Here is a 21430-nt window from a genome sequence, read left to right on the forward strand (position 1 = left end):
CGGTAGTTTGAACATTCTTTGGCATTGCCCTTCTTTGGGATTGGAATGTAAACTGACCTTTTCCAATCCTGTGGCCATTGTTGAGTTTTCCAAATTTGTTGGCATACTGAGTGTAGCACTTTTACTGCATCGTCTTTTAAGATTTTGAATAGTTCAACTGGAAAGCTGTCACCACCACTAGCTTTATTGTTGCTCAGACTTCCTAAAGCCCATCGGACTTCACATTCCAGGATGTCTAGCTCCAGGTCAGTAACTACTGTGGTTATCAGGGATGTTAAGCTCGCTCTTGTATAGTTCTTCTGTATAATTTTGCCACCTTTTTAAAATCTCTTCTGCTTCTGTGAGGTCCCTACCATTTTGGTCCCTTATCATACCCATCTTTGTATGAAACGTTCTCTTCATATCTCCAATTTTCTTTAAAAGATCTCTGGTCCTCTCCATTCTATATAACCCCCCAAAAAACTTTCTCCCCTATGACTTCACAAATTCCAGGCATTTTACATCTCTATAAGTTGTGACGACGTTGATTTATCCTGTGGAATGAAAACAGAGATTTCCCAAAATATGTCAGGGAGTTCTATTCAGACAATGACCAATATATTTCAAAAGTCATTTCCAACACTCCAAAGGTGTTGTGTTAATGAGATCTAAATTGTTCCACTAATGGCACAAATAGAAAGAGAATTAGACCCATTTTGACTGTCCACTAATAGATAAAAGTATGACATTTAGCACAAATACTGCTCATCATAAAAGTTTCCATGTGTTACATTCAAACATGGTATAATGGAGGATTCTGATTCTATCAACTCTTGCATTCTGCTACAAGTTATCTCACACTTGTGAATGCAGACAATTTTTCTTGTTTGTATGAATATTGTTCTTGATTTTTGTTTTTATTTTGCTTTGAGTATAGCATTGTACAAAATATTACTGCTTCTTTATTACTTGAATCATATAACAATAATATAGCAAATGTATTCTCTCTTTTTACAGGACTGCATATTGAAAAGATGGTTCTTTATTTGGATTGGTTTGGTTATTTCCCATTTATATTTTTATGCCATTGGCTAGACTTAACTATATCCCTAAACCTTGAGGATCCAAACGTGTGTAGCCACTGGGAGAGGTAACATTTTTGTTAATCAAATTCTTATGCTAGTTTGATAGTAGTTTATGCTTATTTAGTTCATTATATTTAAGGTGTGCATTGCATGCGTAGAAAAACAGCTATGAATTGGATCCTACCTTTGCCATTGACATTAGCACTGCCATATTCTTCTGGCACAGAGCTTTTTGTTGACACACAAGAGATTATTCTGACAGGGAAGAGGGGCTGAAGGAAAATGGTAAACCCAGCAGAATAGGCATCTAGAATCCAACCCCATGGACCATATTCAGATGTTACTCTATAGAAAAAATATACAAAATTCAACTAAATATGCATACTTAATTTTACATTAAAATGTATCTTTATCTGGATTAGGGAACATAAATCATTATAAGTAACAGCCACACTAGAAATGAAGGATAACTTTAAGCCAATTAACACAGTAGGGGAATCTGCATTTTCAGAGTAAATTAGTTTATTGGAAGCTATCCAGGTATAATTATGAATCTTTTCTATATTAAAACTTGTTGGCTTAATTACTTTCTTATTTTGAAGAGGAGACAGGAAATTCAGCAATAAATAACTTCAGTGCAGTATATTATTTGCTTCTGTGCATACGTCATGTACATGAAGCTATACAGCAGCCTAAGAGGAATAACATACATAGAAACATTGTATGTCTTTGGAGTTCTTAAATATGTATCCCAGGAACTGTACAGCTAGGAAGATTATTTAGCGCAATACCAAATTTGGAAATAATCCCAATATGTTGTTATATCTTTAGCTTCCCAAGGAAAATACACTTAATTAATCTCCAGTATATATCACAACAAATATATAACAAACAGCTTTTGGTAAAAGCAAGCAAGCAAAACCTCCCCCCATCTGCCCCTGGTTATTTCAAAATATAGTAATCTTCAGCTTTCTTCCTGTATTCAGGGGTGTGGCAGGGGTAAAGAAAATAGAAAACCACAATCTGGAAAGCTATCATAGAATTTTAGTCGTACTGGAAGAGATGGTAAAACACACAAGTAAATTAGCTGTCATCAACTTGTTATATTTGTATCTTTAGCCGTCCTAATTGTGTACCTACCTAATAATGAAGTGTGATGAGATTTTAGAATAAATTTAAGAATACTGCCTCTGAGTAAATAAGGAATGAACAGAATGCCAATCTAGTTTGATTAATTTGCACAGTATTTTTTCAGACACTGACCAACTAGTATGGTTATGCAATATGTCATGTATTTTACAGGCAACCCACAAAGCAATATTGTTTACATTCTCTATAGCCTTTTATTATACTTAGGGAAATACCAGTTTTTACTTTCCTAAACAGATTTTTGAGGAGCTTATAAATGTACAAAATTCTAGAAACTTGCAATCAGGAAAGTAAGGTTTAAATTCTTGTGTTTTATCCAATTACCAAGATAAGATAATTCTTTAGGGCAAAATCAGGGTTTTCACATTTGTGCTGTACTTTTCGTAATTATTTGTAGAGTGGGATCATCCAGGTCTCATTTCCTGGTTAATAAAAATATTTCCAGATAATACAAATAACTTTTTATCAGAAATGTACACATGGACCATAATGCACCATAATAGATTTCTAGTATGTGCTGAAGTTCTTCATCCCTACGTGAGAATACAGGAAATGGGTGGGAAGAAAACATTTTTCTTGAGAAGGTAGAAGTGTCTTTATTTGATGTTGACATACCAAGCTTGTTCAGGTTGTGACTTGACGTAGATATAAACCCAGATCTTCACCAGAATAAAGTGTACCATTTTTTCCATCCTTTCCATCATTCACACCACTATTTATAAAAACCTACTAAGCAACACACAATGTTTGATTTAAAATATTCTCATTTGTTTTGATCTGGAATTAAAGTTTTGTGAATGCAGAAGTCTTAAATTATGCTCTGCATGTGAGGGAAGGATGGAGAGCATGGGGCTTGGCAACAAATTATGTTTGTGCTCATCACGGACAAACCTCTGTTTGTTATAGTATCTGAATACCACCAATGTCTGCAGCTTTTGGAAACCTAAATTGGCAGCTCTTTCCGCTTCAGATCAGCAGAGGTTGTACTAGTGAACATGTTCAGTAATTTCTTTTTGTTTCTGCCCAGTTATTCTGTTACAGTGCAAGAATCTTATCCACATCCTTTCGATCAAATTTACTACACCAGCTGTACTGATATACTGAACTGGTTTAAATGCACTCGACACAGGTAATTTTTCCTGCTTTCAGATTACTTTATAAGACTAACCACTTGTCAGAGATATATGGCTGCTTCTTCATGTTACAATGCGTACATATTAAGCAATTCATCAGCCACTTGGAATAACGTCTACACTTTATGTGGATGCAAATACTATATTTTTCATGGAACACATGATTTCTTTTGTAAATTACCTCTGAATCACCATGAGGAATGTAAGCTTTTAAGCATGCTCTGTGGATCTTACAAAGGATGGTTAATCTGTGAAAGACTCTGAGATGCAGAAGTTTAAAAGGATATTCCCTAAAGTTCTCTTAAGAGAAATTATAAAAAAGTATAATGTTGATGCAGGTAGTTTGTTCTGTTTTTATTATCTGTGAAAATAATTTTCTTTAGTACTTTCATACCTTCCATTGGTAGCCTGCCTGTAACACTGACTAGGGAGCATGCTTTTCAATAAAGGATAGCTGCTCTAAAGTCTTACTTCATATGCTTTATGTTCATTAGTATAAAAAGAAGCCAATTCAAATATTATTTTAAGTGCCTTTACTTCGGGCTTTCTGATTGCCCTATTCTTGCTTTATGATTATACTGTGCATATTTAGAATTTATACCAAAGCTCTGGACTAGTAAGAGATGCAGGTCACAGAACTGAGATATCAGAGTCTCATAGAAATTGTATTATGTCCTTAAGGTTTTTTTCTTTACTTGTAAAATTCTAAACTATAAAGTATTTAAATTAGTGGTTTCTTGAGGAAAGCATTAATACCAACATTGCAAACAGGTTTGTTTGTGGATTTTGACATCTCCCAAAATATCTTCATTTGGATATTTTAAAATATATATTAACGATTTTTTAATTTATTTGTTTGATAGAATCAGTTATCGTACTGCCTACAGACATGGAGAAAAAACTATGTACCGACGGAAATCACAGTGTTGCCCTGGATTTTATGAAAGCAGAGAAATGTGCATCCGTAAGTGTAATTATGTTTATATGATTTGAATTCTCTTTACTTATCTGAAGATTTGGTACCTCCAAGGAATAGATCCTAAAGCAGCAACACGCCTCAGTGCAGCAGATAAAGGGAGAGGGCCCTGGGCAAAAGGTCGTGGTGGAGGGCTTGCTAACAAGGGCCTCTTGGCCTGCTAGGCTGGGCCTGCTGACGAGGGCCTCCCGGCCTGCTGACTACCTGCTAAGGAGCTCTGACCCCGGCCCTGCAAACGAGCTGCCCAGCCCCCACCTGCCCCACTTGATCTGGCTGTGAGCTGCAGTCCAAAGCCACCTTAAACTCCCTGGCCAGGTGAGGGGGCCCTTTCAAGGCCTGTTCTTAGGAACAGGCTTTGAAGCTAGTTAGTTAATATTTTCTTAAATGAAACTTGTTGCATGGTAGATCCTTCTGCTGTTTGCCTGAAAAAGATTGCTGCCCAGAACATCCTCCTGAATTCCTCTTCATTTGAGGTGCCAGTGCTGATGGAAGCATAACTTTTCTGAGTGACAGTTCCAGTTGGCAGTTGTACGTTGCTGTCTAACATCTCTAGTGCCAGGATTAGAAGAGCCACTGATTATTCCTTCAGCTGTCAGTCAGCCAGAAAAATTCTAGTGTGCAAGATTAAAAGTGGACAGTAGCTGTCACAGGAAATGGGGAGAACAAAACTGGTTTCTTCCTGCAGAAGGGTAAATGGAAGTCTTGGACCATGAACACTGGGCTTCAGATGGACATGACAAAAAGGATTATACTCAAGGTCCAGACTTAAAAAATGTCAGTTTATTTTCAGGGAGCAGATGACAGTTTATTGTTGGCTTCTTTTCTGCTTGCAGTTCCAAATTCTGGGTGGACAGAGATGACTATGGATTGTTAGGTTGCACATATTTGGTGGAGCATTAGGATTTAGTGAACGGCTAGATTTCCTATGAATTTTGATTTTCCCTGGGGAATAAAATTTCTGATTCTCAGTGAAAGTAGCAAAAGAAACCAAAAAAGCTACTCTTTGTTAGAAAATGTTTTAATTTTGTATGGTTCTCAAATGTCAGCATCTTATTTGTCTTGTGTAAATAATATTCAAGTATTTGTTTTCTGTCTCCAATTATGATAGCTGTTATTAATGCCTTGTGGGTACTTTAAATAGCAGAAAATTTGGTCCAGAAAATACCCACTGGACAGTTAATTGCTGTCCTAGGATAATAACCACTTATTCTTCTTAACATTCATTTAGGGTCATTAGGGAGATTTCAGTGAAAACACATAAATATAATAATTGAATAAATTTCACCCTGTATGTAAATAGTCATCTTCTAGTCTACAGAGTGCCATAAACAAAAATAATACTCTCCAGAAGCGGAGTTTTTTTGGCTGGCAGGAGGCCAGTCTTGTGGAAAAAATGCAACTCTGGTGTTGGCTTTAAGATGGCCACAGCTTTAATCAAAACAACCTCGGAAGGTTGGAGCTACACAAGGGGAATGAGCCTGACGTAGGCAGTCCGCTGACTGCACCACCCGCATCAAAACTATAAGAAGTCCTGCTGGAAATGTGGACTTCAAGTCAGATTTTGCCTAAGAATGGGAGATAACCCAGGTAGAGGGCCAAAGGGCACAAACCAGAGCTATCTGGTCATGAACGACCTACCCTAGCCTACTCTGCTGGGTTGGCTAGGTGCTTATTGCCACTGTCCCTTTAAAGAGGCCCCAGTCCCCGAGGGGAGGCCGATCGCACACCGGCTCCCCTAACAGGCTCATTCTCATGTGTTCCATATGCTGTGACAAAATATATATTACAACTTGAACCGACGCTCTTCCCGCCTGCCCTCCGCCCGCAAAAAGGCAGCACGGGTAAGTCCGCCCTGCCCTATTGTGAGATTATATGTTAAACTATAAAATCACCTCCAGAATAGATTTCTGTAACTTGCTCTATATGGGCCTACCCTTGTCCTTTACATGGAAATTGCAGTTGGTGCAGACTCCAGCTACTAGGATTCTCACAGGTACATCTTGGAAGGCCCATATCTAGTCGGTACTAAGGCAGTTGCATTGGTTATTGGTTGCGGCCCAGATCAAATTTCTGGTTTTAACTTTTAAGGTCTTATGTGACCTGGGTCCCACGTATCTCGTTATGCCCCTTGCAGTGCTCTTTGCTCTGTGGGTGCTAATCTGTTGGAAGTCCCCAACCCAAGGGAAGTTCGCCTGGCCCTGACCTGGTGGAATGAGCTCCCAGGAGAGCTGAGGACCCTGACAGAGCTATCCCATTTCTACACGGCCTGCAAAATGAAGCTTTTTGGTTGAGGCTGAGGCAAGTAAAATCATGCCCCTCCAGGTTGAGCCATGTCATTGGGCTATACCTTTCACCCAAGGCAGGGGGTACCATCTGGTTGGGTGGGGATTAGGGGGGTTTCACCACTGGGTATTTTTATGATTTGGGGTTTTAATGGGTTTTTATTGGGGAATAACTGTTTGTAACCCGCCACGAACTGCTTATGGGATTAGCGGGCTAAACACTGATAAATAAATGAATGAATAAGTAAATAAATAAATAAGCATACCTTTTTGTTTGTTGTTACTTTTATGTTATGCTTTAATTTGCCTTTTTTAATGTCAGATATCTTGAAAAAAAATTTAAAATTTAAAGCGGGCTATATTTATTTTAATGGACAAGAATAACTGAATAATTCCACTGGTGACAGCAATGTAAGAAGATGAAGCCCCACACCAGTGATAAATCTAAAGTGCACAAATACACTCGGATGGCAACTTGATTTGCAAATAAAATGACTCACACTTTAAACATATGTGATTTAATCCTTCCTGTGTGCTCTCCTTATAGCAGAATATGTTGGACAACATGTGATTAAGGTGCCTGTCAGTCAGTAGTTGAAATGTTTTACAGCTGTAAGTAGCTTTGTAGAAATCAATTCCATTTTATTGTGATGGTGATAATTAGGTGATGCTAAACAGGCTAGCTGCCTGACGCTGCAATTCCTTACAGTCTTTGTTGCCAGCAAAACTTGGAAATTACATTAGGTTTTGTATTTTAGCATCTTAAAATTTCCTGGCAAACCATGACATAACCCCCTCTTTACACCTTCCTAAGAGTCTCCAAGTCTTTGAACCTAGTCCAATCATAAATATCTGTACAGCTGCTTCTAGTATGTTATGTATTTCCCTAACAGCTGTGCTATTTGTTGTGCACATGTACAGATGATGTTTCCTAGTATGTTATCAGCATTAAAATCAACTTAGAAAGTTGTAAAAAGTCAGACCTTAATTATTCAGTCTTTGCTTAATGCATCATATTCAGAAAGATGTGCCTCAAGTATTAAGTTGCATATTAGCATAATTTCACAAAAATGGTGTAGCAGAGAGAAAGAAGGGTATGGGAACCTTGAAAAAGAAAAGGGAATCAAAGTTCTTTTAGGATTCTACATGCATAATTCCAGTTAATTTAATAGATAATTGCCCTTTCCTAGCAATGTGCATTTAACATGCATCTAGTTATGTTGTAAAAGATCTTAAAGTATGGAGAGTAAATTTTCTCCTCCGTGAATATATTTGGCAGGATGCTTACCTGCATTAGTGATCATGAATACTGAATCAGGAAGTAATTGCAGAGACACAGAATAATTAATATATAGTAAAAATGCAAACTAGAAAAAAATATTTGATATTTCTGTGTACAGAAGCTATGAATGAAACTATATGTACAACTGTTTCATGGTTTATATTAAAATAAAACTAGTAACATATTTTTAAATATAATAATAAATTCTATTGAAAACCTTTTTTTGTGAGAAAGGTTAAAATAGCTTACTTTCCTTTGTATTTTGCTTTTGTTGCACTTTTAATTTTAAATACACGAAGTCATAGGTTGATCACAATACTTTCTTTTTCTCATTACTAATATTTTTGCAATGTTTTCTCCATTTAAAATACAGTGCATAACAGGAATAATAAATAAATGTCCTTAGAGTGGTAGAGAAAGGTATAATGGTTAGGAGAAGTTAATGTGTAGAAATTTGTAAGGGAAGTGGGGAAGGCAGGGTAAGGATAGAAGTACTTGTAAAACTATACAAGTGGTACAGAGAAGGAAGATAAAATATGCTGGGAAAAGTGGGAAGGCAACTATTCTCTTAATAATTAAACATTGACAATTATTACTGGTATATAAAAGGTTAAACAGCATGACAGAGAATACAGTCAGGTGGTTAGCTGTGTTGGTCTATATGTAAGGCTTGAGGAAGTCTGTTTCATTGTTTCTGAAGAATTGTGTATGCAGAGGAAAGCTTATACCTAGAATTAAGTTTGCTGATCTTAAACGTGCCCCTGGACTCATACTTAGTTCTAGGATAAAGAATAGACAAATAGGTAACTAAATGGTCTATTTGAGAATCTTAAATGAGAAAGAGGAGAAAGGAAAAACAAAATATACTTGCTTTTCCAAAAAATAGTAGGTGATATATGTTCTCTGAAATACATTTTTCCTGACTCAGTACATGGAAATGTAATAGTCATTGTGGGATTATTGCTGAAATACTGAGACTGGAGAAGACATTACACACCTAGAAATTGTGAGGAAGTTATAAAAAGTTTAAATATGCTAAGATTTCCCTTGTTTTTAAGAGAAACTGGAGACACTAGAAAACAGCCGAGTTATTGAAAGCCTAGGTTTTTATCCCCTGCTTTATTCTAATTTTATTCTTCCTGATTTCTGTCTTGTCTTCTGACAGCTCATTGTGCTGATAAATGTGTCCATGGCCGTTGCATTGCTCCAAACACCTGTCAGTGTGAGCCTGGCTGGGGTGGACCCAACTGTTCCAGTGGTAAGTCTACATCTGCTGCTGTCTATCTGGTGCTCTGTCTGTTCTGTTGTCCTTATTTGTGAGCAGGTTTCAAAAAAATTGTGCCAGGATTCCGTGTTTCCTGCCTGAAGAATCAACTCTGATATACATAAAAGTACAGGAATTCTGTAACCCAGTTTCTTTCTAAATTTTCTTTAACTCCCTGAAGTGCTAGGCGTCATCAGCAAAAAGCCCAAATTAATTTACACCTTCACTCATAGGTACAATTGCTAACAGACTGCATATAAACATATGATATATACATCTGTAATCACAGTAAAAATATTTGGGACAGACCAGTGCAAAACATTTTGATTTACGTGACCACAGTCTTGCAGACTTGGAAATAATTCCACCAGAAAAGCCATTCAATCCTGAGCTCTAAAAGCAAGAGATATACAGACTGAAGTTTCAGGTGACCATGTAACCTTCATTTAAAGGAGAAAGTTTCTCTTGCACTTAAACAGAAGATGTCATTTACTCCCCAACATTAGCATTCTTAGGACTTTCTGAGTGCCTAGTGTAAAATCTAGCTGTGTTAGTAGTAACAAAAACAATTTCATGATTATGTCTGTGTCCATGTGTGCATGCATGCCAATCGCTGGCTTACTTAATCTTTGTCCATCCCAAATGATTACATCTGACTGATTAAGTCTGGCAGAGTGGTACTGTTATTTAGTTCCTAGCTCTTTTGGGTAACAGAATTAGCCCAAGGGCTAGAACTGGCATCATTAAGAGAGAGGTCCCATGCAGATGGCCTCAAAGTAAGCTATGGCAAGGCCATTAAAAATTCCTTATCCTTATTGACGTAAACCAGTGGTCCCCAACCTTTTTATCACCGGGGACCAGTCAACGCTTGAGAATTTTACTGAGGCACGGACAGGGGGTAGTCCTTTGCTGAGGAACGTCACCGCCGCCTGAGTCCCTGCTCCACTTGCTTTCCTGCTGTCCGCTGGGGGGTGCTGCCAGCAGCAGCTGCGCACTGCCACACCAAGGGGGAGCCCCAGCCATGGTGGCCGCCGGAGAGCACCAAAGGTGAGCCGGCGGCAGAGTGGCAGGACAGCCCCTGAGGCAGCAGCCAGGAAGGAGGACGAGGAGGAGTTGCAGACCAGTACCAAGTGATCTGTGGACTGGCACCGGTCTCCAGACCGGGGGTTGGGGACCACTGACGTAAACAATAACTGGCCAATTTTAAATTTCCCCTTTTAAACAAGAAGTTTGTGAGAGTGGTGGCAGCTCAATCAGCGTTTTTTTCTGGTTGATAAATGTTATCTTACTAATCTGACTTCTGACATAGGTATAAATTAGAAATTGCCATCATCATGTTGTGAATCACCTATACTGGCAAGTAGTGTGGAAGTAATCTCTGCTGGTTCAGCTTAGCAAAACCATGGACTATGATATGCATTGCTTGACTGGAATGGCTTGTGGCGCAAATATTTTGCTGGGTCTCTGCCTTTCCTGGTAATAAGCTCTCAGAAGTTAGCACTGGATTAATATTGCTGGGTAGTTGATTTAGAAAATAACATATGATTTCATATGATATACCATGCTGATTAACACCTGTATAAAACCTCTGGGACACATCATTTGAGGTACATTAATCATTTATTTATCATATCCACAAGACTGTCTAGCAGCCAGACAAGAGACTTTAGGAGGTGGTTTGCAATGTCATCGGTATGCTGACAGTCATCTATATGTCTTTTTTCCATTTCGTTCCATACATGTGATGAAAATCCTAAACTGTAGTCTTGAGTCAATAAAGAGCTGGACTGAAACTGAATTCAGACAAGACAAAAACACTGTGGGTTAGGGGTAGAGCTAGGATACAACCCCCAATGTCTAGCGCTTCAGTTTATTGGAAGATCCAGTCCCACGCTTCAGAGTCTTCCTTAAGCCATGAGTTCATACCTGCTGTTGCTAGAGAAACTGATGGCAGAAGTGGCCAGCAATGCTTTTTAATGGTTTAGGTTTGTTCTTCATCTGCAGCTGTTCCTGGAGAGAGCAGACCTTGACTCAGTTATACATAACCTTTGCAGTACCTAGATGAGAATACTGTAATATGCCATTCATGGACTTTGAAAGAATGTTCAGGGACTTCAGTTGCTTCAAAAACTAGCACCCAGGGCCATGATGAGCATATCATGTCAGTGCTGAGTCAGCTTCACAAGTTTACAGTGTTTCTGGACCCAAATTTGAGTGCTGTAAACAGCTTCAAACCAGGGAAGCTGAAGAATGCCCATACATCCATCTGGGACCAATGATCAACTGGTAATCTCCAATTTTCTGAGTTACTTTGATAAAGGTAAGCCTGGTGGGCATAAGGAAAAGAGCTTGCTTAGTGATTATCCCCAGGTTATGTAATTCTTTGCCCTCTAAGATTCATTTGGCTCTTTTACAGCTGGGGTTCTGATGCTCTGTTCCTGGGGTGGGAACAAACAGAAAAAAAACCAAACTGTGTTTGGGTTCTTCCCCAAACTCAGCCATTCTGCTGAACCAAACCTGTTTGTGAAGTTTGGGTTTTGGAGCGACGGCTCTGCACCCCCCGAGCCCATCCTCCAAGGTGACTGTCTTGCAAGGCAGGGCCAATCCTCCCACCCAGCTTGAAGCCCAGGAGCTACCCACATGGTTGCAGGTGGCTTGTCTCCCTGGCCTCACCTTCCAACTGCAGTCAGTGTAATTACAGGGAAGGGCCAATCTTCCTGCCCTGCTTCGGGCCCAAGAGCCAAAAGCACAACCAATGGTGGTGTGTCCCTGGGTCCACCCTCCCTGGGCCCACCCTCCCATGGCAGTCAAGGAGCCAACCTTCTTGCTCTGCCCAGGGCTCAGGAGCCACCTGTACATTTGTGGGTGGCAATGTCTTCCCGGGTCTACTCTCCCTCACTGTACAATCAATAAGGTGATTACTGAACAGAACCAACCCTCTGACCTGTGTGGGGCTCTATCTCCTCATGGACGGCCGCCCGGACTCCCCCCCGGAATCATTTGCCAGATGTTTGGAAGCGGTGACAGAATGGTTCGAGCAGAGTCGCCTGAAACTCAATCCCTCCAAGACGGAGGTCTTGTGGCTGGGACGTAGGGGGTGGGACCAGGAAGTGTGCTTACTAGCCCTGGGAGGGATGCAACTCACCATCGCATCCCAGGCCAGGAATTTGGGTGTGATCATTGACGCCTCCCTGACCTTGGAGGCATAGGTCAAAAAAGTAGCAGGCCAGGCATTTTTCCACCTGCGCCAGGCCCGACTACTAGCGCCCTACCTGTCTCCAGAACACTTAGCCACAGTGATCCATGCGACGGTCACCTCCAGAATAGATTTCTGTAACTCGCTGTACACGGGCCTTCCCTTGTCCTTGATCCGGAAACTTCAGCTAGTGCAAAACGCAGCTGCTAGGGTCCTCACTGGCACATCTTGGAGGGCCCACATCCAGCCAGTGCTGAGGCAGCTGCACTGGTTGCCAATTGCTGCCCGGATCCAGTTCCAGGTTTTGGTTCTAACCTTCAAGGCTTTACGCGAGTTGGGACCCACATACATGAGGGACCGCCTATCGCCCTATGCCCCCCGCAGGGCCTTGCACTCTGCGGGTGAAAATCTGTTGGTCGTTCCCGGCCCTAGGGAAGCATGCCTGGCCTCGACCAGGGCCAGGGCCTTTTTGGTCCTGGCCCCCGCCTGGTGGAATGAGCTCCTGGGAGAGCTGCGGGCCCTGTGGGATCTTTCATCATTCCGCAGGGCCTGCAAAATGGAGCTCTTCCGCCAGGTTTATGGTTGAGGCCAAGGCTGACAATATAGACCTATGCCCCCCCTGGGATTTGGGACTAGGGCCGAAGTAAACACCATCAGGGTCTGAAATAATCACCATCAGGCTCCCCTCTCCACTCGCCAGTAGTGGGAGGGGGGGAAGTTGATTTGCCGATCTTGCCATGTTAGTAATGTTGGGATTGTAATTATTGTTTTAATGGAGTTTTAATGGGGATTTTAGGATGTTGTAACCCGCCACGAGCCGCAAGGGAGTGGCGGGGAATAAATCTAATAACAACAACAACAACAACAACAACAACAACAACAACAATAATAATAATAATAATAATAATAAGGTAACTTATTGGGCAGTAAAGACAAACACAGATCATCCCAAAACAAAATGCAGCTCAGTGTGTGAGGTGGGATAAAATGACAGAAAACTAAGTTGAAACCCTCTCCAAAAGCAACCTGAAAAAAGAAATTCCCAAAGAGCAATCCCTCATTTTACTGCAGCCCAAAGTGGGAGGGGTTTAGAAATGAAAACAAAATAGAAAGGAAACCAAGTTGAAAAATCCTGCTAACCAAAAATGCTTGCCATGTGAAAGAGGAAATCAATCCCAATTTTTCCACCCTTTGCAGTAAACCAACAAAAACTGAATCACAACACAGAGGAACCCAGGGCAAAGCAAAGCTTCCTGCACCCCGAGTAAGTTAGCTAAGCAATCCGCCACCGTGCCCAGCAGCAAAGCTCTTTTGTTAGTACGCCCTCTCCATCAAAGGCCACAATGCAAACAAAGGGAAAGTGCATCTACATTTTTATATAGATATCTGAGTCCTGTTGTTATGAATGGGAATTATGTTACTGGCAGCCAGCAGAGCATTGTACCAGTTGGAGGATCCCTATTTGTATTACCAAGTCTGGAAAGCAGCCCCCACATTGCTTAGTATTTTCATGTCAAAGCTTCAGTTTGCCCTGGGCTGATTCAAAACGTGCAAAGATTTCTTTGGAGACTACATGTACGCTGAATGTCTCCTTCTGAGCCCCAATCCAACCTGTTTTGGCTTGTCATGCTGATCCCTACTCTGTTCCTTTAGGGCTTCTGGAATTGTCTGAATTTTTGTGGGCATATTGAAGTGTTTTTATTGTTGCTGACTTGTTACTTTATTTGTTCTGCTGTTTATTGTTACCTGGCTGTCCCTTCTCTTTCTTGATGCTGCATTTCAGTTTTATTTTCTGAGTACCATATATATTCGCATATAAGCTGAGTTTTCCAGCACAGTTTTTAGCAGTCAAAAGACCTCCTCGGCTTATATGCGGGTAATTAACAGCCTGCCCCCCAGCTAGCCATTGCAGCATTGCATTTGCAACCTGAGTTCTTTGCAAGTGAGCTAGTTGCTCCCAGTTAACCTTTGCCTTCTGCAAAGATCTTAAAAACTAAGCTCTTTGCAAGTGAGCTAAATGCTCCCAGCTAACCATTGCCTTCTGCAAATATCATGAAAGCTTATTCTGGCAGCTTGTAGAACATCAATGGTTTGATTGAGGGAATCTGATATTTCTTCCCCTTCTTTTCCTAATCACTTCTTCCAAACTATTCTTTTGGTTTCTATGGGTGGGGTGGGTGGGTTTTGGGGGTGCTTTGGGATTTACTGTTTCTTCTAGTGTTTCTTTCTTCTTTTATCTGAGGGGCAGCATTATTTGCCTTTTCTTCTTGTAGTTGTGTTTCTTTTAAAAGTTGATTTTTACAGTTCTTTCTTCAGTTTTCAGCTTTACAGTTCTTTATTTCAGTGTTTTGTTTTAGGGGGGGCACTGTAGCCCCCAGTTTGGTAGCTGTTGTACTTGTTGTAGTAGATTGCCTACTTTGGGTACTATTGTTCTGCTCTGGTTTGCTGGCCCAGAGGCCACTGCTTGATTCTCCTGCCAGAGCTGTTCTCACAGAGCAGTTCTGTCAGTGCTCTCTCAGGGTGTCTGGCATCAAGAGAGGAAGGGAAAGCAATTGTAAGCCACTTTGAGACCCCTTTGGTTAATGAAAAGCAGGGTACAAAAACCAGCAGCAATTCATCCTCTTGACTTTTCTATATTTGTTGGGGGGGAGGCTGGATGGGAAAGCCTGTGATGATTGAGCATAGATTAAGTGCTTAGGCCACCCTGTAAATTTACCAGTAGCCTGCTGCATTTTCCACCCTCGGCTTATATGCAAATCAATAAATTTGCCCAGATTTTGTGGTAAAATTAAGTGCCTCGGTTTATATGCGGGTCAGCTTATATTTGAGTATATACGGTAGTTTTCCTTTTGTAAGCTTCCTTGAGTATTAAATAAAATAAGCGGACAAGTGGCTTATAAATATTTTAAATAAATAAATTAATGGTTCAGTCTAAAGAGAAGCTGAGCCAGTATTAAACTACGTAGAATGGAATACAAAGATCATATGGTAACAATGCAAAAGTATGAGTCCAGTGACACCGTTATGACCAACAAAGTTTTATTCAAGGTATCAGCTTTTCTGTGGAAACAAACTTCTTCAGATATAATGAAAGAGTCTTTTCTCAACCATACGTATAGGTAGAGAGCAGACCTTCACTTTGTTGACCTTGAGACTACCATTGAATTCAAACTTCTGTCCATTAACTCTTGTATTTGTATGCTGGTTGATAGCCATTTGGAAGATTCTGATAACTGCCTCAATCCTATCTCAGCTATAATTGCCTAGTCAATGATGCATCTGAACTCTAGCTGAATCTTCCTGTCAGTTACCCCACCCACCACCACATGCCATCCTCTCTATTTATTTGTATGGTTGAAGAAGCTGTGTTTTATTATATCTGAAGTATGATTGTACATGGAAGCTTATATCTTGAATAAAACAATTGGCCTTAAAGTTGTCACTGGGCTCAAACTTTGTTCTTTAGACCAACACAGCTAAACACCTGAATCTGAAGGATCAGTGGGACACTCATCTGTATATACTAATAAATAAAGGTTTTCTTTTTTATTACTTTCAAAATAAAGTTAACTGAAATCAGAAATTCAGTAATTGTGTTTGAGAGACTGAAGTCCTGTTCTTTTCCACAATAATTTCCTCTTTCTTTCTTTTGAACTATTGCTAAAGCTTTTTCTGTAACTTTTCGTTTGTTGCTTGCTCCTAGTGGAACCAGATTTAACTGTGCCAGTACTACGTTCTTGCTATGCACAATAGGAGTCATGTGAAAGAGCTCTTGTCGTACCTTGAATTGATTGGTTCCCTGGGATATTTGTGATCTCCTGTAAAAGTGTTTGCATACTAATCACAGCTAATGTGAAGTGCTAAAAAATGTTTCATATTGTTTTTATACTTCAGCAGTGGATTACAAAGGAAAGGCTATGTTGTTCACAAGCTGCTGAGGCAGGGTTTGGGGAAACAGGTCCAGTCTGTGCTGCCTGGCATCCATCCATGTTTCCTTAGCAGATAAAAGAGAAATTAGATGATGCTTTTATTGGATTGTTCTGCTGCAAACTGAATTATCCCCAGGCATTCCAAAATGAGTTACACTTTCAGCCTGCATAATTTCAGCAATGCTGTTTGTTATTGTTTGAGCCATAAGATACGTATGATTTCCTCTTCTCTGTTTCCCCCTGCAGACTGGTAGTGAAATTCTCCTTGGATCCATGAAGGAAATACTTTATATTCTTCTCTGGAATTTTTTCATAGCATTCATATCATATTATTATTATTACTATTATTATTAATTACATTTATTATTACAATTCTATGAAAACTCTTATTTTTTTAAGTAAAAAAGTTCAGTCACAACATAGTTCTTACAGATACCCTAAAACAGTAGCTGGGAGACAGAAGTCTCTGATTAGGGAAATGCTAGTGAGGAAGGATTAAATACCCCTCTTCCTACTGATATCCCAAACAATTTGAAGCCCCTTGCTATATGCCTTTTGCTATTAAAAAAGGGTGATCTAGAAGAAGAAGAAGAGTTGGTTCTTATATGCCACTTTTCCCTACCCTTTTCCCTATCTAGTCATCTCATCCAGTTGGCCAGTGGTTACTCTTTCACTCGTCAGGATTTTGTACATTCACATTAATAAAAAAGGAAGAGAGGAAAACATTGCACTCATCTATTTTGGCATTTTTGTTTTAGTTTCCACTTTTCTATGCCACCTTTCCACACAGTTCAGGTCCTCCAAGGTGGCAAATATTAAAACATGTAAACGAACTTAAAACATTAAAATGTTAGAGACATTAAGAAACATTTAAAATGCATACATATATACGTACAAAACACACAATATGTACACAACACACAAACAAGGAGATGAGTTAGTGGGGGAACACCAGCTGGCAGAAGACAACATCCAAGTGAAACAAATGAATCTCTCTGGAGAGGGAATTCCAAAGTTTCAGGTAGGAGTAGGAAAAAAATATATATTTGTTGGTTCAAGTGTATTGGGCTTAGCTATACTAGTAGCTGATTAGATTCCCTGATATGTATTTGGCTTAAATAATACCCCAAAAATACAGGTAAGGATTTATTCGTGTATTTTTTCAGCTGGGTTCATGCCTCTAGTTTCACCTCTAGTTTCAGCACCACATATGAGAAGGCCCTTTCTTCAGTTGCCATCCATCTGGTCTCAGTCTGCAAAGATGCCGAAAACAGGATCTCCAAAGATGGCAAGAGATTTAAGCCCCTTTAGTGTTACTGCTTTAAAATTCCTTTGGAGGGATCTGCTGCATATTGTCAGGCTTCCTGATTTTCCTTATATATGGGACTTTCCCATGCAAGTGGGCCTGGTCTACTAGCCAGTACCACACAAATGGACCACAGTTTTCCTAGGTAGATGATTCGGGGAGAGGGCAGATAAAGGTAAGTTGACTGTTGGATGGGAAGGAAATAAGTTGCCAACTCCAGATTCAGAAATTCCTGGATATCTGGGGGCTAGAGCCTGCGGAGGGAAGATTTTAAGAAGGGAATGGACCTCTGATGTATATAATGCTGTACACTCCACCTTCCAAAGCACAAATTGCCTCCAGGGCAATGAAGGTTGCCAACTTGGGGAGGGGGGCTGGAGATCACCCAAAACTATGACTTACCTCCAGAGATCAGTTCCCCTGGAGAAAATGGCTGCTTTTGAGGGTGGATTCTATGATATTATGCAGTACTGGTGGTTTCCCTCCCCAATCTAATCATTCCAAGGCTCGAACTCCAAATCTTGAGCAGGAATTTCCCAAACAGGAGCTGGCAACCCCAAGGGCAACTGATCTCTGTAGCTGGAAGATCAGTTGAGATTTCAGGATAGCTTGAGACCCCACTGGAGGTTGACAAGAAAGAAAAAGGAGATAGCCTTTCAGGAAAGAGAGCCAACTTGACACAATGTTTGTCATGTGTAATCAAGAGGAAAAAGAAGCAGAGTTGGTTCTTATATGCCACTTTTCTCTACCAGAAGGAGTCTCAAAGCTGCTTACAATCTCCTTCCCTTTCTCCTCCCCATAACAGACACCTTGTGAGGACGGTGAGGCTGAGAGAGCCTTGATATTACTGCTTGATCAGAACAGCTCTATCAGTGCTGTGGCGAGTCCAAGGCACCCAGTTGGTCACCTAGCTGATTGCATGTGTGGGAGAGCAGAATCTATTCTATTCAAACCTGGCTCGCCAGATTAGAAGTCTGCACTCCTAACCACTACACCAAGCTGGCTCTCAGGGACTGGCAGCTATGTGCCAACTGCTATCTCCACTGAGAGCTGTGTCTAAAAGTACACTGAATCTGGACCGAACTACAATGCAAGAGGAGGAAGGACATCTTCCTCCCCCGACCCATGGAAACAATGCCATTATTTGCCTCATCAGGCAGCTGTATATGCAAGTATCCATGCACGTGCAGCTACCCAGCAAGGTAACTAATGCCCTCAGTGTCATTTTGTGTTTCAAAAATGTCATGGAGGAGACGGGAACCCCTGCACTGCACACTCCCTGAATAGAATTATGGCCCTGCTGTAATTTTAAAGGGGGACTGTCAGCTGGTGTATGGCTGCCAGTCTCATAGAGGATACATGACAAATGTCATATCTAGTTAGGCCCTTAGTATGGCAAGTTGGGAGGGCCAATAAAACCCATATATCTCATTTGTTTTGCCTTTTCCTCTGAAGTGTCCACAGTGTACTCTTCTTACTCCAGCACTACCTTGCTTTGTGTTGCCTTTTGTACTAAGCCTCACATCCTTTTCATGATTTTAATTAAAATCCTTGGGGAATAAGCCTGATGTATCAGGCTTCCAGTCTGATATGAGAGTGGCTTAAAACACATGTCTTTGCTTTATCACAGATATTTTTTGATTTGGGCAGCATAGTGGCATAGTTTCTGAGCTTTATTCTGATCACAATTTTTTAGTGAAGGCATCAGAATTTGATAGCTTCTTGTTTCAAAAATGGTTGTTGGTGAAAAATGCTTCTTAGGCTTTCTGTTTTTATCTGACTCATTTTTGGGAAACGTGATATTGAGTATTTGTGTTGACTGAAGTATTTATTCATAGAAAGGGATGGAAGACAATAGTATGTAATAATATTTATTTGGTATGAACAGCAAAGGAACTGACATTAATGTGAACTATGTTATTAAGGGTCAATTGAGTGGACATCGTAAACAGATCAATATCATTTGAGCACAAACAAAACAAGTTGAAACTATACCTCGCAGCGAGGGCATCAGCACAGCACATTGTCAGGATCATGTTGGAAAAATGTTCATAAAGCTGGAAGGATATTGATTGTTCTGTTTGTGGTTCTCAAACCTCTTAGTAAACCAGACTTCAGACATTTGCAGCTCAAAGCATTTTGCTACATATAATGTTTTTCTTGTTTATTAAAATATTTATATCCCAATTTTCATTGTGGCTAAAGGCCCTGCTGCAGATTTTTTTTTTTTTTAAAGCAGGAACCTGTGAGGAAACTCATGAGGGAAAAATCTCATCTTTACCTCACTGGTTCTCTTAGCTATTCTATCCCGACTTTTCCAATGGTCATTGCAGCTTCTCCTCATTCCTTGCTTCCTTAATTTCTTTCCTCTCTCTTTCAAAATGCAATGCTTCAGTCATTTTGTTTACTTAGGTAATGTTGTCTGTGGTTGCCTAGCCAATCCAGAAGGTCTGCCAATAGCTTGTGAGGTTATCTTAATAGAATCTTGGCATTTAAGATTTTTTATTTTATTTTTTATTTTATCCTCTCCTTTTTAAATGTAAGATTTTTCTGCAAACCTGAATGTTCTCCCAGATTTATTGAAATGCCTCTATTTTCTGTACCTAGTTCCACTGAGTGGGGTTTTTAAAATTTGTATTTTGTGGCCATGTTCAAATTAGTGTACATGTGTTAGAAAATCTAATTTCAGCAACATATTGTATATACATTCTCTGATTTCAGTCTGTCCAGGAGAGAGAGAACAACTATTGCACTAAAACTCATAATCTGGAAATAACCTGTGAAAATGACATATATTTATGACCAAGTCATATCTCAAGGCGACACTTGCCATTACATTCAAATTTTTGTAACATTACTGTAGTAACAGTTTTTAATTGAAAAAGCTGTTTTAAAGTGCCGAGGTTCAAAGATGTATGTGTTTGTTTGTGTTTCTTTTTTCTTTCCCTGTCCTGTGTTTCCCCACTCAAAAATTCTTTGTTGTGGGGATCCTGTTAGGGTTTGCCCTAGTCTCACCTGTATGTGGAGTGGAAACTCTTCTTAGAAGAGGACTTTCCTATGGTTACCAATATACTTAAGGCTGTAAACACCCCAAAGGCTCCCAGGGAAGACCCCATGCATCCTGTTTCACAGCATGATCAGGTTTTCACAGAATTAGCAAATGAAACAACTCAGTGGACCGGTCCATCTCCTGCAACTCCCGAGTCTCTGCTGGAACTGCAGGAATGGAGAAGTCACAAAGCAAGAACTGAAGTATGGATCAGACACAGAAGTAAACACTTGGCAAATCTGAGCCTTTTACACTCTAGCCTCTCAGGAAGAAGAGGCAACACAATAGATCATTTTAGCAGGGACTTATCCATGGCTACAGGAAAGGTTGAAACACTCAGTTCCCCATGTAATTCTGCAGTTGAGTCCCCACCTTTGCTGGTTCAAGCTCTCACATTAACAAAATTGTGCTTTACTTAGAGCAGCCTTTCCAACTTTTTTATCATTGAGAAACCCCTGAAATATTCTTCAGGATTTGAGAAACCCCAGAGGTGGCACAATCATGCAGCATAAGATTGGGAAGCATAGCTGCATATGCCTCTCCCCTTCCCACCCCCTCCAGGCCCATAATTGGCCATTTTGGGAGGGGGGGCAGGTCAACATGACTGTATATGGTCATATCGCCCAATACATGTTTAACAAATTTAAAATATATATATTTAAAATTAACTCCCAGCCATTAAGGAAACTCTTTCAGGGTTGTCAAGAAACCCCAGGGTTTCCCAAACCCTGGTTGAGAAAGCCTGACTTAGAGAGTAGCTGATTCTGAAATTCCAACATATATACTTGCCTATTGTGGAG

The 21430-nt window shown here is 40.2% G+C and overlaps 1 protein-coding gene and 1 long non-coding RNA gene across 5 annotated transcripts in view; one reads left to right on the forward strand and one right to left on the reverse strand.

Moving 5' to 3' along the window:
• MEGF10 (multiple EGF like domains 10) overlaps positions 1-21430 on the forward strand; it is a 115889-nt gene that overhangs the window by 23728 nt on the left and 70731 nt on the right. For both annotated transcript variants that reach the window (XM_077344457.1, XM_077344456.1), the window contains 4 exons: positions 997-1129; positions 3241-3342; positions 4210-4310; positions 9052-9144. In XM_077344457.1, the coding sequence (XP_077200572.1) occupies positions 1014-1129; positions 3241-3342; positions 4210-4310; positions 9052-9144 (412 nt within the window). In that variant the 5' untranslated portion in view covers positions 997-1013. The remainder of the gene's footprint in view (positions 1-996; positions 1130-3240; positions 3343-4209; positions 4311-9051; positions 9145-21430) is intronic.
• LOC143840962 (uncharacterized) overlaps positions 10533-21430 on the reverse strand; it is a 34689-nt gene continuing 23791 nt past the window's right edge. For all 3 annotated transcript variants that reach the window (XR_013232497.1, XR_013232495.1, XR_013232496.1), the window contains 2 exons: positions 11077-11160; positions 10533-10943 (listed from right to left, as the gene is read on the reverse strand). This is a non-coding gene — a long non-coding RNA (uncharacterized LOC143840962). The remainder of the gene's footprint in view (positions 10944-11076; positions 11161-21430) is intronic.

This window comes from Paroedura picta, chromosome 7 (genome assembly GCF_049243985.1).
Source record: "Paroedura picta isolate Pp20150507F chromosome 7, Ppicta_v3.0, whole genome shotgun sequence".
NCBI classification, from domain to species: domain Eukaryota; kingdom Metazoa; phylum Chordata; class Lepidosauria; order Squamata; family Gekkonidae; genus Paroedura; species Paroedura picta.